The sequence below is a fragment of the Neomonachus schauinslandi genome, chromosome 12, assembly GCF_002201575.2.
Source record: "Neomonachus schauinslandi chromosome 12, ASM220157v2, whole genome shotgun sequence".
NCBI classification, from domain to species: Eukaryota; Metazoa; Chordata; class Mammalia; order Carnivora; family Phocidae; genus Neomonachus; species Neomonachus schauinslandi.
The window spans coordinates 99,079,304-99,094,851 of record NC_058414.1 but is presented as its reverse complement, the minus strand read 5'-3'; the positions used below and the strand labels follow the sequence as shown (position 1 = coordinate 99,094,851).

General features: G+C 59.9%; 1 protein-coding gene across 1 annotated transcript; it reads right to left on the bottom strand.

Annotated features, from left to right (window-relative positions):
• Positions 1-313: 313 nt before the first annotated feature.
• KRBA1 (KRAB-A domain containing 1) lies at positions 314-15,166 on the bottom strand. The gene is made up of 17 exons (XM_021692807.2): positions 15,118-15,166; positions 14,596-14,715; positions 13,769-13,915; positions 12,986-13,141; positions 11,975-12,106; positions 11,565-11,738; positions 10,420-10,575; positions 9,547-9,765; positions 8,904-9,077; positions 8,352-8,525; positions 6,334-6,486; positions 5,532-5,714; positions 4,482-4,658; positions 4,257-4,388; positions 3,267-3,368; positions 2,650-2,811; positions 314-1,233 (listed from the first exon to the last, which is right to left on the bottom strand). The coding sequence occupies exons 1-17, from the start codon at positions 15,149-15,151 to the stop codon at positions 314-316; spliced, it is 3,315 nt and encodes a 1,104-aa protein (XP_021548482.1). The 5' UTR covers positions 15,152-15,166.
• Positions 15,167-15,548: the final 382 nt, after the last annotated feature.

Sequence of the window (15,548 nt, the reverse complement as noted above, 5' to 3'; positions counted from 1 at the left end):
AAAGCAAGGGCCAAGCCCTCCTCAGTGTTGAGATCAGGAAGGGCAGATGCTAGGAAGCGGGTGCTCATGGTCCCTCTGCAGCTGCTGGAGTGCCCAGGCGAACGTGGTGCACACACGCGTGCGGGCACTCCAGTCACCTGCAAGCTAGGACAGTTCCAGGGGGAAGGACAGGACGGGGAAGCAGCATCTGAATGAACCTGAGCCAAGAAGACCAGAGGCGTGGCTGAGAAATGCACCCCAAACAGTGGCCTCCCTGAGCGAACAGCGTCCTGGAGTCAGGGGTGCTCAGGCCAAGGCGGAACTCCCAGCCCCTTCACGGCCCAGAAGTGGGGAAGTTTCGGCTGGAGCAGGGTAAGGGTGCAGGACAGCCCCTAGGAGAAGTGGCCAGGCTCGGGACAGCTTCAGCAGGACTGAGCTGATGAAGAAGGTGGTTAGGGGCCCCCCACCTCGGCGCGCTGTGTTCCCCACCCCACAGCTGCTCCTCAAGGGCTCTCTGGCCCCCCGCCATCAGGCTGTTTGGATCCTTGGGCTGGCTGCCAGCCCCAGGCGGCACCGTGGCTGCAAACTGCGGCTCTGCATCGACCCTGGCCGCAGAAGCCATCTGCGGGGGTAAAGCAGTAGGCACTGAAGGGGTGGGGGGACTCCGGTGACCCCCAGTGTGTCCAAGGGAAGGATGCACAGGCACCACGGCATGGCAGCTGCGTGCTGAGAGCGGCTGCTGGGAAGGGCTGGAGTTGGGCCCAGAAGGTTCTGCCGTGGGGGCATCTGGAGGCAGCTGAGATACCGGGCGGAACCTTCGGCAGGAGAGGCCTAAGACGTCACCAGCCCTGCCGCCTTCCGCCTGACCACGCAGGATCTTTGGTTTCGGCCTGGTGGGGCCCTTCTGTCTCCAGTAGGGGAGGTGTCTGTGAGCAGGGCCATTGGCCCAGCGAGGTCCCCGGGAGGGGGCCCACGGCCAGGAAGCCTGGCACTTTGGCCCAGGGCCCCGAGGGCGCCTCCCTAACCGATCCACCTGGGTCCTCATGGTGGCTACTTCCTGAGACAGGCCTGCCAGGGCCGCGGCAAGCCGATCCAGCTTCTCCGAGAGGGCGGCGCCAAGGCTGCGGAGCTCGGGCTGCACAGAGCTTCCGCAGGGGCACGGCTGGGGGGGCGCCTGCGGCAAAGCCGGACGGATGGCAGCTGCAGGGGGCGGCTCAGGCAGGCCTCTGGGAAGTGGCTTCCCAGGGGTCCCGGCTACAACCAAAGCAGGGACACAGGATGAGAGTTCACGGTCTGTCCGAACCTTTCTCTCCCACCAGGGGACCCCTTCAGCATCCTCCCCACCCACTAAGGCCTGGCTTTAGATGGGACAGAAGTGACTCAGGCTTGAGAATATGGATGCCAGTGTTCACGACATCAAAGGTGGCACATCTCTTGGCTGCTCCCCAAATTCATGGACAGGATAAGCCACGGGCTGGTCTCAAGCTTTCCTAGGACAGTGAGTGGCCTTCCCACCTTCTGGGAGAAGGACCACTTTCCAGAGCAAATGGCATCCCAGGCCACCTAACGCTGCCCTGCTGCATCAGTAGGCAGGGTCTGGAGAAAGCTCAGCAGACAGCGAGATGCCAAGGCTGTGGACGGCATCTGGGAGAGGGGCCCAAGAGGGCCAGAGCAGCGAGGGGCAGGGATGCTTCTAGTGATGCAGGGGCCTCATCAGCACATCCATCCTGACCTCTACCCTCCCTATTCTGAGGTCAGAGTCATAGGATCTTAGATCTTAAATTACTTTTTTAAAAAATCACCTAATCCTTCACCGTAAAGCCCCGTGGAACTCGCCTCCACGCCAGACAAACCTCACAAGAAAGCCCGGTTACCACCCCGGACTGGTGGGGCTGACCTGCTTTCCCCCAGTCCTCTGCACCCCAGCCCAGCTCTGCCCCCTCTTCAACACCTCCAGGTTCCAGACAGAAAGAAGTGACTTGTGGAGCACCGTGGGAACCCCCGATGGGCTAGAACGCTGCCTGGTCAGCTTCTTCAGGAAGGATCTAAGCTAAGGCCTGGCAACCTCTGGCCAGCTCGGTGCTCTCGTACAACGGCTGTGCCTGCAGAGCGGCAGAAAGGGCGAGCCAGCGACGGGGGCCCCAGCCAAGTGCTCGGGGGAGGGTCTCGGCACAGGCCCTATGGGGAGCCAGGAAACCCCAGCCCCACGCGCTCCCTCCGCGTGCCTCTGATAGGTACAGGAGGAGCTTGCTCAGGGTCGGGTGTGAGGGAGAACCCCGTCTCTCCGGATGCCCTTGGCCAGGTCGCTCAACACTACTGGGCCCGTTTCCTCATCTCTCTGGAAAGACTCCTCAAACCCCAGACTTTGAATCTGGGTGTTATCTACACTGGTAGGCTCGCCTCTAGAAAGTACTTTTATGAAAAAAACAGCTATTTCTGTGAGAAAACAATGAAATAGCAATCTGGAGTTCAAGGGGAGACCCTTCCCGCCTATGACCCTATGAAGGCTGATAGGTACAAGCCTCCCCCAGGCTTCCGGCCAGCCTGCCCCACGGGAAGGAGCTGAGAAGGGAAGGCAGGTGGGGGGCCACCGCAGGCACTTATCCCCTGCCCACCCCATGCCCACAGGGCTCCTGATGACTTGAGGGGACAGGGAAGCCCCATGTTCACCTGCAACACTTGGTCTTCCATTTCCAGACCCTGGACCCCTGGATTCTTCACTGACCCTGGGCTTCCAGGACAGGGGCCCAGGGGCTGATCCAAGAGGCTGGCAGGGCCCCGGACCAGGCCTCTTCTCTGCCTGAGGCGCAGGGCAGGGGTTCCCAGCTGCCCCTGCAGAAAGAGCACAGAGCACCTGGGGCACGGATACCCCTTCTGACATGCGGATATTTGGACATGGCCTAAAAAAATTGAACTTTCAAACAATGGTTAAATGGGATGCAAGACAGATACACTTGGCCTGTCAGGGAGCCCAACCCTGGCTAAATGGCCCGCTGGGGCATGTGTGAGGAGGGCAGACTGGATTCGTTCTGGAGTCCTCTACAGCCAGGGCTGAAGCCTCTGGCTCACCCACAAGGTGAAGGCCGGAGGAAGCAGATGGAGAGGACCATGGTCTGCAGGCCCCACCCTGGTGAGGGGGGCGCCCTATGGGCCATGGAAAACTGGCCCGTGCCCAGCCCGCTCTGCCGTGCCCCACGGGAGGAACACGGGTACGGCCCAGCCAGTGCAGGGGCCAAGGACTGAGTTGGGAGGGAGCTCCCTTCCCCAACTGCTCACCACACCCCTACCTCCTCCAGCACTGCCCAGGGGGCCTTGCCGGCCCGGGGTTTCTGAGTACACGTCTCTCCAGGGCAACTGGGACCTGCCCCCTGTCTTCTCTTCTGCTTTTCCTGCGGGGAGAGACGCTGGGTCAGGCCTGGACTGAGGAGCGAGGCTGCCTGGGGGGGGCAGGCATTTCTTGACAGGATGACCTGGAAGTTCTCAGAAGACATCCATCTTGGGTAAACATACCGTCGGCTGCCCGACACAGTGATGAGCAAACCCTCCAGACATGGAACCAGGCTGCCCTGCCTGAGCCATGAAAGCCCCTTACTGAGAAGGCCCAGTGTCACGGAGATTTAGGTAACTAGCCACTTGAGCGACCCCGCTCCCCCCTCCCTGTGCCCTAACTCCCACTCGGATGCTTTAAATTCCCCAGTGAAGAGTGAACCCGCCGAACCCGGACACCCCCCCGGAGCCAAGTAAAGGCAGAGTCCCGGGCGCGTGCATTACTCTTGCTGTACCTCTCTACTGGGGACCCCACGGCGTGCCCCGCAGGGTCTGGGGTCATAGATCCTGTCCCTCCGGGGTCCCTGATGGCTTTTGCTGACATGCGCCCTATGATTCTAAGAACCACAGGATTTACCCCAAGGAGGGGTCAATGTCCACGGGGCTCCCTACGAGTAACATGGGCTGGGAGAGCACCCCAGGCAACCCTCGCTGAGAGCATCACCTCTGATAGGCTGGGGACCAACACAACACTATATATGTGTACAGACGTTATTAGCGCATACAACGTGTACGTGTTCGAGAGAGAGAGCATGTATACGTATTAGGTTCATTGCCCGGCTTTCTAATTCAAGACACTTGTTGAACAATGCTGGGGCCCTGTGCCCTACCTTCTCTCTCAGACCCGGCTCAACCTGCAGGGAACTCAAGCATGACGAAAGCAGAGAACTTCGGGCAAGAGTCAGGCGAAGTGAGAATCCAGGCCCCCTCCCAGGAGTCCCCGGGCTCACCTGCACTGAGCCTGCAGTGGTCCGCGGGCTCTGCTCTCCCTGGGCCTTCACCAGGGCTGCTGCCAGTGGGGGCGCTGCCCGGGCGCGGGGACAGAGGGCCAGGAGCCTTGCAGCCAGGAAGACGGTCCCTCTCTGGCAACACAAAGCTGGTGTCAGGGCAGCGGCTGCACCCCGGGACGAGGGAGGGAATGGCCCCCTGGCCTCCTCTGTCCCCTGCAAGCTCACCCTGAGGGAGCAGCTGCCAGAGCTCGTCTCCTTCTGAGCTGCTGAAGCTGGAGCTGGGGCTGGGGCTGGGACTGGGGCTGGGGCCTGCCAAGCAGGCGAAGCGCAGGGGCCTCCCAGGCAAGATCCCCTTCAGAGAGTTCTCCAGACAGTGGAGTGGGGAGGGCTTCGTGGCTGCGCCTGCGCAAATGACAACAGAAGAACACCCCGTCCACCAGCCTGATGGCAGGCAGGAGGACCCTCTACCTTAGTACACAGGCACACAGAGCCTGTCCCCCTGCAGGTCTGCCAATGGCCCCACACAGGCTCTGGGAGACCCTACAGCTCCCACTCTGGCCAAGGAAGGTGGCGAGAAGCAAAGCCAGCGGGGAACTTTCCTGAAGTCTCAAGTCCCTGGTACCAGCCGCCAGCAGTCTGGCTCCAGACAGGCCCCGGGTGTTAGAGCCAGGCGGCCCCTACTTGCTTCACTCGGGACCAGCGGTCCAAGAGCAGAGACTCAGTCCTGTCCACAGGAAGTCCCCCAGAGCCAGTTCTCTTCTGCTGGGAATGTTTAGAAATACCACATTTATCCAAATAAGCCAGACCCTTCCAGCCCACTCCGGCAGGGCTAGGAAGGAACACTGCTGTAAGCACAAATGAGCAGTGGCAAGAGCAGAGGGAGATCCCCCCATCCCCGTTACCCACCCCCACTGTGACCCCAGGCAACTACTACAATAAAGGAAATAACCAGTCGTCTCCCAGAGAAACCCCAAGGCCGCTGAAAACCGTCCCCCACCCTTCCTTTCAGCGATCCATTTACGGTCTTCTTCCAGCACACCTCGGAGCACTGCAACCAGGAGTCTGGGGAACGCTCACCCGCCCCAGCACGCGTCCCATCCCATCCCGCAGCCCGAGGCGTGGGGCAGCCAGCACACTGCCCCAGCCGCCTGCCAGCCGGGTGCTGCACTGGGGTGGAGGGAGCAGAGGAGAGGGAAGCGGGGATCTAGTCCCTCGTCGAAGGTTTTATTGGGAGGGAAGACATGCCACGGAACACCAGGACAGATGTCAGCTCACCATCTTGGAGCCACCTCCACGGCCCCGGCCTGGTGGCCCCATGGTCTTTGAGCCCTCGCTGGTAGCAGATGGGGACGCTGCTGGAGGTGAGCGCCTGGGGGCTGGCCAGCCGGAAGCTCCTGGTGGGTGCTTCCCCCGGACTCTGTCCCAGATGAGCTGGCTCACAGGCCTCGCCTCTCAGTCCTGTTTCGATGAGAAGCCAAGAGGCCTGTCAGCCCTGTGGGGCACTGAGACAAGGAAGTCAATGGACAGAGCACAGCTTCTGCCACTGTTGGCTTCTTGGGCACGTGAGCTCCAGGTGTGGGACACACGCTAGGCCTACAGATGTTCCCGGGAGCCGCCCAAATCTTCCAGGACCTCTTTATCCCCAGACCCGGCCACCTGGAGTCCTGGGGGCCCCACAGCTCAGAGAATGTGCCGGACACCAAGGTACTCGAAGCCGACACAGAGGATTGAAATATACTGTGCTGCTAAGGCCCTGGCTCAGGCCTGGACTCGGAGCAGCAGACGGCGGGGCTCGCAATCCACCTGCTTGGCACGTCCCAGCCCCCCAGCCCCGGCTCCAGCCCTGGCCCCGATGCAGCCCTGGGTATCCTGCCCCGACTCCACCCACCACTCAGAGGCTGGTGGCACTGTTTGGCTTCCTGGCCTCACACAAGCTTCTGCCCAGGCCATTTCCACAGCGTCTTCTCCCCTCAGGGCTGGAGGTGGGCCTGCCAACTGCATGGGGGGACAGGGCCGGGGCTGGCCGTGTGAAAGTCGCCCTTCCCTGCTCTCTGACGCCGGGGCAGCCGTACTTTACCTTCCTTGTCTGCAGCCCAATTCTTGGGCTCCGCTCTCTGGGACCCCCTGTCCCCTGCTAAGGACCAGGACGAGGCTGACTGCGGCCTGAGCACAGGTATCTCTCTGAGACAGTTCTCCAGGCCCTGGAGCGGGGAGCTTCCCACTGGGCTTCCTGTGAAAACCCAACATTTGCAATCTTGGATGGTCAGAGCTCAGTCTCTGCAAAGCCTGGGAGCCTCGCCTCCACCCCTGTGGCCAGGGCAGCTGGGGCCACGGAGGAGGCTCAGAGGACCTGTCATGCCAGGCACCTGGTCCCCAACACGTGTCAGTCCCGACTCTGGGCAGGCCCACTTGGGCTGGCGCTGGAAGAAGCCAGCCTGTCTGAGCCATCTACACAGAACTGGCCAGTGGGCTGTGACAAGGGCGATCAGCCACAGGCATGACACCCTGCTCCACCCCTGGGAGGGAGGCCACCATGCTGCCTCGCCCGCAGACGGCCCTGAGGCTCCCTCCGCTAGGCAGAGGGAAACGCTAAAGGCGCCTTCACCTCCAGATATGATGTAGCAGGTTGAGAAGGCCAACACTAGTGTCGCAACTTGGGGAAGAAAGACAAGCCGCAAATACTGCATTTCTAGTGACAGAGCTGTGGAAGCAGCAGGAAGTAAAGGAGCCAAAAGTCCAAAAAGGAAAGGCCCTTCCTGCGTGAGCTGACATCGTGGCCATGCTCTTTCCGGAAGGCATTTGCTGACGCCAGGCCAGGCAGGGCACGAAGAGAGAGTATCAGAGCTTTGGGCTGCCGCGCGGGGCTGGAACAGCAAAGTTCAACTACAAGAACCCCAAATGCAGTTTCCCTGAGTCCTACAGCAACAGAGGGAGCTGGGGAGCTGGGCTGGAAGCTTCTAAAAGGCAGCACCAACTCTCCTGTGGTTTGGGTTCCTTAGAAAGCTAAGTGCACCCACAGAGGCCGCCCAAACAAGCCATGTGCTAACCCCTATGGCGGGATGGGGTGCTGCTAGGCTCCAAGAAACACGCGGACAAAATTCAGGAAGATGCCAGAGGTAGATGGTAAAACAAAAGGCAAGGTGGAAAGCTGCGTACAGAATGCTGCCGCCTGTGTGAGGGACCCAGCAGCTGGGCCGCGCAGAGAATGCCCTTGAAAGGTGAGAGAACGCACGTGGGGACTCAGGGGGGGGGGGGGCTGGGGGGGGGGGGGTGGAGGGAGACATCATCTCTCCTCCGCAACCTTTTATAGCTTTTGAACAAAACCCTGTGATTGCCTATTAAAAACTAAAACTTAAGAAGAAAAGTTGGCTGCACTGGGGGAGGAAAGGGCCCCCACAGCCTGGCAGGAATCCAGGCTGCCACGGGCACTGGGAGGCCCCAGAGCCCCACGGGCTCCAGCTAGCCGGGGGCAGAGTGCGGGGGCAGCTCTAGGCCTTCCGCAGACAAGAGGATACAAAGGCGAGCCAACGGGGGACCCAGTGTCCGTGGACAAGGCAGACCAAGAGCGCCTGGATGATTCAAGTGGGGACAAAGGTCAAGAGGGGACACTACAGAGTCCTGCAAAATTCCAAAGAGGTGTGACAGCTCACCGTGGCCGCCTCTGCACCGGGGGGGGGGGGGGGGGGGGGGGCGCGGCGGGTGCTTGGAGAGACATAGGTCACCAAAGACACTCCTTAAGGTGCTTTTACATGAACCTCGGGACATTTTTTCTTAAGTCAGAGGTCAGTTTGATATTATAGGCATTTCTTTGTGGCTGGGATAAGGAAAAAGTTGACACTAAAGGAGACCTCTTTTTATCTTGTAAGGGGTCTTAGCTGTTATCCTGCCCCTTCGGAGCTAAGTACCCCCCCACCCCCTGCTCCGCCCCACCGCCACCCTGCAACAAGTCCCGTGTCTGCTCCTGCCTCAACATCCCCAGCTCTGTTCCAGACAGTTCCATGGCAGCCTGCCCCGGCTGGGTCAGACATGACGGTGGGCAGGGGGCCTCTCATCCTTCCCCAGGACTGACCCCCAGCCTCAGGCCTGCCAGCTCACCTTTTCCAGGCGGATGCCCCTGGCTGCCCCCAGGGCTCTGGAAATCCAGGTCCCCATCGGTGCTGCTGGATGAGGAGAAGCTGGGAGGGGTGCTGTGGGAACCTGAGGGGAGGGCAGGGCTGCCTCTCACACAGCCCTGCAGACTCAGAGCCAGAAGAGGCCCCCCAGTCACCTCTGCAGGAAACAGCACAGCTGACATCATGAGAAAGCCACCGGACAAGAGGTCCCCTGGGCCCTGGGCTGGGGGTGGGCAACCAGGACACCTACCCTAAAGGATCTCCCACAAGAGTCTCCCCTTAGGTTAGGGGCTCAAGCACTGGTTAAAAAACCCACGTGAACCCAACTGTTGGTCTCATGGGGCTGGAAAGTAAGTAAGAGCCCTCAGAGGGGGCAGTGGGCAGGAAGAGTCAGGCTTCCACCACATTCGGGAACTCTTCAGGGGGAGGCATCAATAAGGGGGCTACAGAAGGGCCTGCACCTCCAGAGGCCCAGGATGAGGAGCGGGGCACCTAACTATGGGCTCAGCACCCCTGAGCCCAGGGCCCCGTCTACCTTCACTGTGTGATCTGCAGGGCTGCAGCTCGGGCCTCTGAGACCCGGGGTCTCCTGGCTGAGGGCTCTGGAATCCAGAGGTGGCCGGCGGCTGGGGAGGTAACGACCCACTCAGGGGAATGCCCTTCAGACAGGCCTCCAGGGCTTCCAGGGGTGAGCTCGAGGCACTGCCGGCTGGGACAGGGGAGATGGCCCTATCACCATCTCAGGCACGTTCCCCTGGCCCGGCCCTAGGCTGGCTGCCCCAACCTGCCTTCTGCAGGGGCGACAAGTCCTGCACCAGGCGTGGAGGCCTGCCAGGCAGGACACCCTGTGAGGGACTTTGATTCACTCTCTGTTCCTACAGCGCAATGACAAATCTGTACCCCAGCCCAGGGGTGGGGTGGAGAGACCCACATGTATGTAGTGACCAGCTTCCTGACAGGCAGGAAATCTCTGTAAACTAAAATCCTTACGATGGAAAGCTCCCAGGCCCTTGGATTAAGGAGGATGTAGGTGAAGAGAGGGGAGTCACTGCCTGAGAAGGACGGCCAGGGCCTCCCCCTGTGGGCTGGACCTGCTCCCTCCCCTGTGGGCTGGCAGAACCTTGTTGGTGGGGCTGAGAATCCCATTGGAGGACTTGAGAGATGCCCCCAGGCCTCACCTTGAGCTATGGGACCCCAGCTGGGCACTCGGGCCCCTCTGGTCTCTCCATCGCCCCCCTGGCTGCTGGCGGCAGAGGGGCTGTGGGTCCACTTGCGGAGCTGACAGGACACAGGCACGGGGGGGCTCTGGGCCCAGCCGTCCTCCATCTTCACCACAGAGAGCACGCTGCCAGCTCCTGGACCAGGCCCGGGAGGAGGGGTCTGCAGGGGTCTGGGCCCTGTGGGAAGCCCCCATGAGCCCGTTATAGGGTCAGGACAGGGCTCCCAAGACCCCTGGCCTCCACAGCAGTCTCTGGCTCCAAGGCGATCACTGCTCAAACACTAGCACATGGAGCAGCTCACACTCCCATCTTGCCCCAAGCCCTCTGGGGTGCTTCCAGAGGTTTCTACTGAGGGACGCCACATCAGGCTCCTCGGGGGGGCACCAAATCAGGGTCTTTCCTCCAAGGCCAGCAAGTCTGTGTCAATTCGACTTTCTCAGCAGTCTGAGAAGCTACTGAGTATTGGTGAGCTACAGTGTGTGGAAACACTACCCAAGCCCACATGAACATGATGCGAGCACCCAATTCAAAATTATGCCCCAGGTGTCCACGGGCCATCTTCTGTTCTCGGGCCTCCCCCTCCCTACGCTCCATTCCTCCCTTCTGGAACTTTCAGCCTTACTCTAACAGCCAACCTGGATAGTGATCATGGACTGATGAAGCACCTCCTACAGGCCTAACTCCATTTACAGGGATGGTCCCTAACATGTGGCAACTCCGACCTACACGCAGAGGCGAGGGCCTAAGGGCCTGATGTGGAGGCCTGCTTGGAGCTGGAAAAGGAAATGGATATTGTCCTGGGGCCCTCCCTGCCCAGTCAGTGGCTTTTACCTCCAGAATTCCTTTGGCAGGCCCCTGGGTCCTCCTGTAGTGGTGGGTCCCCTACTCCTGAGGGGCTAGGATGCCTGTGCTGGGCCTCCGGGATCTCCTTCAAACAGTTCAGCAGACCCTGGAGGGGACAAGCCCCGGAAGCTGCCTCTGTCTTCACTATACAAAAGAGGAACGCATTTTCACCCTGAGCCCAGTCATGAAAAACAACAAAAAGTAGACAGTCCAGATAAGGGCCAGAAATCTGGAAATGTGGGTCTTCTTGCAGTTCATTTAGACCCGCACAGGCCACCGTCTCCTTGGGCTTAGTTTACAAATGCCTGTCTTTGGCACCTGGGTGGCGCAGCTGTTGTGGGATGGAGCCCATGTTGGGTTCCGTGCGCAGCATAGAGTCTGCTTAAGACTCTCCTCCTCCCTCTGCCCCTTCCCCCCCACCTCTCTCTCCCCCCCCCCACCTCTCTAAAATAAATAAATAAAAAAAAGACCTGTCTTCACACCTCCCTGAAGCAGACGGCTGGAAGGAGGGAGATGAGAAGGTGCAGCATCAAGGTGGGGCACGTCCAGGGGGAAAGAAGCGAGCGGACAGGTCCCTACCTGCCCGTGGTTCCCTGGGCCCCAAGCAAAGCTTCTAAGGACCAAGCTTTTCACAAACACACACACACAAGTACGTTACTGTATCTGAGACTCACTGTACCTGAAGATGGGAACAATGATCCCCTTTCACAGATGGGGAAACCAAGGCTCAAAGGCTTCAGGAGGCTCTCATAGTCTTCACAGCTCCTGCCCCCAGCATGCCGCCCCCACCCACCGCCCTCCCACCGCCTACTCTAAGCGCCCACTTAAGAGTCAACACAGTGATAACTTGGCAGCTTCTCCTCAAGGTCCCGTATTAGGACGAGTAAAAAACAAAAGGATCCAGGCCAAGTCTGTTTTTGAGTTTTCTTCTACCAGCTGACCAAATGTCATTCTCCTAAAAAAGCCACCCGGCTCCAGCAACAGGCCACCAATGACAGTAGGGGCAGCCGTGTTGGGAATGCTCCTTTGGGAAGACACTGTATTTGCAGAGAAACAGCTACAGAAAGGCAGTTTGAGCTTTTCTGGGGCTTCAGAAACCTTGGCCTGAGGAGACAGGTCCCCAGGGGACTCACCTGCCCAGGGTGGGCTCTCGGGCCCCAGCTCTGCTCCGGTTAGCTGAGAGGTGCCCTGGCCGGGGACAGGAGGCAGCAAGCCTCGGGACACCTCAGGGTGCTGGGGTCCAGGCACAAGGATTTCCTTCAGGCAGTTGATAAGGCCTTGCAAGGGGCTGCTCCCAGGAGAGATTCCTACAGCACCTGCAAGACCAGCCAAGGTCAGGGCCGCCCTGATGATGGCGGCTACGGGACTCTCAGAAGGTCTGAGATTCCCACCTGTGTGAACAGGGACACCTGCCATGTAGGGCTGTCAGGGGGCCAAGATGAGAGAGCCACCTGACAGGCTTGTGTGAACCGAGCATGCCTCCATTTCCCTCCCCCGCTCAGCTCCAGGGCACACCCCACTCTCAGCAGAGCCAGCCTCTCACCTGTCCCCAGGGTCCCTCTCTCCTGTCTTCCGTGGCCCTTCTTCCTGCTGGGGCTATAGGTAGGAGGGCTGGGCTCCCCACCTGGGGCTTCTGGGCCTTCCTTCTCTGTAGGTCTTGGTTTGTCAGGAGTTTCTGTTATAGGAGAGACAGAAAGGTCTTTCTAGTCCTGGCTCCTGGCCCTGAGGAACTGCCCCAGATTGGTCCCCATAGAGGACAGGCCCCTCAGCCCCCCACACATCCCTGGGGGGCAGCCAAGTCCTGGAAACTTGGATTTGTGGCACAGTCAGCTCCTGCAGGCTTGTCCTAGGAATCCGTCCTGGCAAAGGCAGGGCTCCTTTCCCTGTTTCCTTCTGGTGTCATTGTAAACACCAAGACTGCTTGCTCTGAATAACACGGAACCCCCCAACTCCAGCCTCTGACTTTGGCTCAATAGTGAGTCCGGCAGCCTTGACACGGAGGGCCCAATCTTGTACTCATGCTTCTCAAATCTGAGCATGTGGACCCCCAAAGCAAATCTGCCAGGTGATACCTAAAATGGAGTCTGTTTTTCAGGAGAGCCAATTTTAGTCCACATTCATTTAAAATATTTTAAATGAAAGATATTCCAACAAATGCAAAATTTGCAAGAATTTTTAGCAATACAATGAGACCCCAGAGAAATTCTAGTTGCCCTCCTCCGCTCTTAGGGCTGCCTTGGTGAGAAGGTCTGAGACTCAGGTCAGGCGCACACAGGGGTGTCCCCTGCCAACAGGCCGGCATGTTGGAAACTGCCTTCCACTCCCTGTGCATGATCACACAGGACTCTGCAAGCAGGGCTGGGAGAGAGCTGCTCAGGGACCGAGTATCACACTTCCTCTCTGCTCTACAGACAGAGGCCCTTGTCCTGCTCTCTGGGGAGCGAGCCCGCTTTAGCAATAAGAGAAACTGAGTCCTAGAGATAATGAAGAGGGCACAGAGTCCAGTCCCCCTGCCTCCAGGGTCAGAGCCCTGCCCCTGCTGGGTCACACTCACTGATGGTGACGGGGCTCCCCTGGCCCCCGGCTCCAGGCAGGCTGCTGGACGATGAGCCGCTGCTAGATGTGGTGGCCAGGTGGGGCCAGCCAGTAGGCGTGTTTGGAAGGCAGCCGAGCAGGCCTTGGAGAGGGCAAGTCTCCACAGTCACAGCTGCTATTGGGGAGGAGGGAGACGACACTCAAAACTAGACTTAAGCCCAGCAGTGGGTAAAATGCCCCCACCATTGTCCCATCTGCGCCCTTCCTTGCCCTGTGCCATTGACAATGACCCGGATGTCAGTATCCTCTGCATTGTCATTCCTGGGCTCTGAAACATACATCCATAGCCCCAGTCTCGTTCTGATAAGATCCTGCCCACCCCATTTTCTGTGTCATTTGCCACTGAGAAGGCTCAAAGGCCAGGGCTGGTGGGGACAGACTTCTTGAGGAAGTATGGTCTGAGATGAAAGCACCCGGTGAGCAGAGCAGGGGGAAGGACCAAGAGTCTGGGGATGTGGGCAGAGCACAGGCTGGGGGACTGGGCCCCACTGGCCATGCAGACTGGGCACGGCTTCCTTCTCATCTCCAGAACAGGACCTGGCCTCACCCACCACACAGGGCATGATGCGACAGGTAGAAACCAGCATGAGAAAGGCCGGGAGCTCTGTCTCCACACTACCCATGCCTTCTCGGGGGCAGACGTGCTACCAGGGAATTCGTGACCCAGACCACTCCACCTAGGGTCTAGCAGGGGCTGGGCAGGCCCACGGCACCAGCTTGAACTTGATATTGTCCGACTTACCCTCGGGGCTCCCCCGCTCCCCGTCCAGGCTGACTGCCCCGCTCCCACTCTCACTCTCCGGGCTGACCTCCCCAAACAGGAACTCCGGAATCTCCTTGACCAGCTGCACCAGGGCAGTGAGGTGCAGGCTGTGCGGGGGTGCGCCTCCTGCTGAAGAGGCCGCAGTGAACCCCCACACCCTCAGCTCAGCACTCACGCTTCTGCACACGACTGCTAACCAGAGTTTCATGTCATCCTCCTACCACGTGGGTAGCAGCCCAGGGGAGACTGACGTCCGGGAAGTAAAAAGGATCTGCCCCAGGCACAGCCGGGACTAGGGGCTGGGGACTCTAGGTAGTGTCCCTCATTACCTGGTACTTCTCCAGGGGAACGCCATGGAGGGCAGCCTCCCCACCCCTCCCACCGGCCGGGCCCTCTGCCCTTCCTGGCACCCCTGCCCTTGAGGCCCCACCCAGGCTGGGCCCGTGGGCCATATCCAGCATCTGAGGTCAGCCCTGTGGCAGCACCCTCGGAAGCTGCAGGCTGGCCCTGCACATTAGTGGCAGGAAGGAAGCTTGAATAGGGGGTGCTCTCCGCGGGTGACCCCAGGTTTCTTCCTAGCATGGCATACAACGGGCAACAGTGTGCCAGGTTCACAGCCCAGGGGGGCAAAGGGTAAAAGGTCACAGAGAGATTTGGGTATAGAGTGTGGCAAGGGCTGAGGGCACAGTGTTCCCTGAGGAGTAAAGCCAGGGGCTGAGGACCGCATAGTGGAAGGGACTAGAGTGAGTCCACCTGGGCCCCGGACACCCAACGGGGCCTGACCCTCAACTATCAAAATTACTCACCCAGGGGGCCTCCTCCCCTAGGAGGCTCCTGCCCCTCACCAGCGTGGCTCCTGCCTTCCGTGGCTCCTCCAGGCTCCGTAGGAGACAGGAAGGCAGAGAGGGGGAGCAGCTCATCTGTCCCTGGGAAAGAAAAGAGGGAGGGACAGCCCCTGGGAATGGAAGCTGGCCTCCACCTACCACAATCACACATGCACCTGTTTACATGTGTGTTCACGTGATCACCCAAACCCCAAGAACTGCGGGGCCACCGGAGGCTCAGAGACCAGGCTGCTCAGTGTTTCGCCTGTCCTGGGGTGCCCGGACCGAATCTTACTCACAACCCTGGTGCAGACTATGGAAACAACAATGGCATAAAATATCTGCGAAGCCCTCAGCTCAGCCTGAGGCTCTAGGAACACCACCTCAAACGGTGTTCATTTTGTAGTTCAGACTCAGGCCTGGCAGGCTCAGGGTGACTCAGGACCTACCTGGTCCTGGATCCCACCTCCCTTCACTTTTCCTCAGGGCTGGGGGGCTCCTTACCCAGGGAGCGCAGCGTCTCGTAGTTCTCCCGCATCACGTCGCGGTAGAGCGTCCTCTGCCCTTCCCCCAGCAGCTGCCACTCCTCCTCGGAGAACCTCACGGCCAGGTCCTGGAAGGCCACGGACACCTGTGGGCACAATCTCCGGGGAGTTGGTGGCTCCCTCCCAGCGCTGCCAGCCTCGCTGTGTCTCCAGGGGTACACCAGGGAGTGGGGAGCAGTGAGAGTGTGGTGGGGGCCTGACATGTGGGAGCAGGTGAAGGAGTGGCAGGAATCTGCTCACGGGACAGAGATGGGGTTTGGACTGTGTCCACAAAAAGGTATGCTGAAGTCCCTACCCTCGTCCCCCATGAACGTGGCCCTATTTGGAAATAGGGTCCTTGCAGATGTAGTTAGGGTGAGGTCAGACTGGAGTAGGGTGGGCCCCTAACCC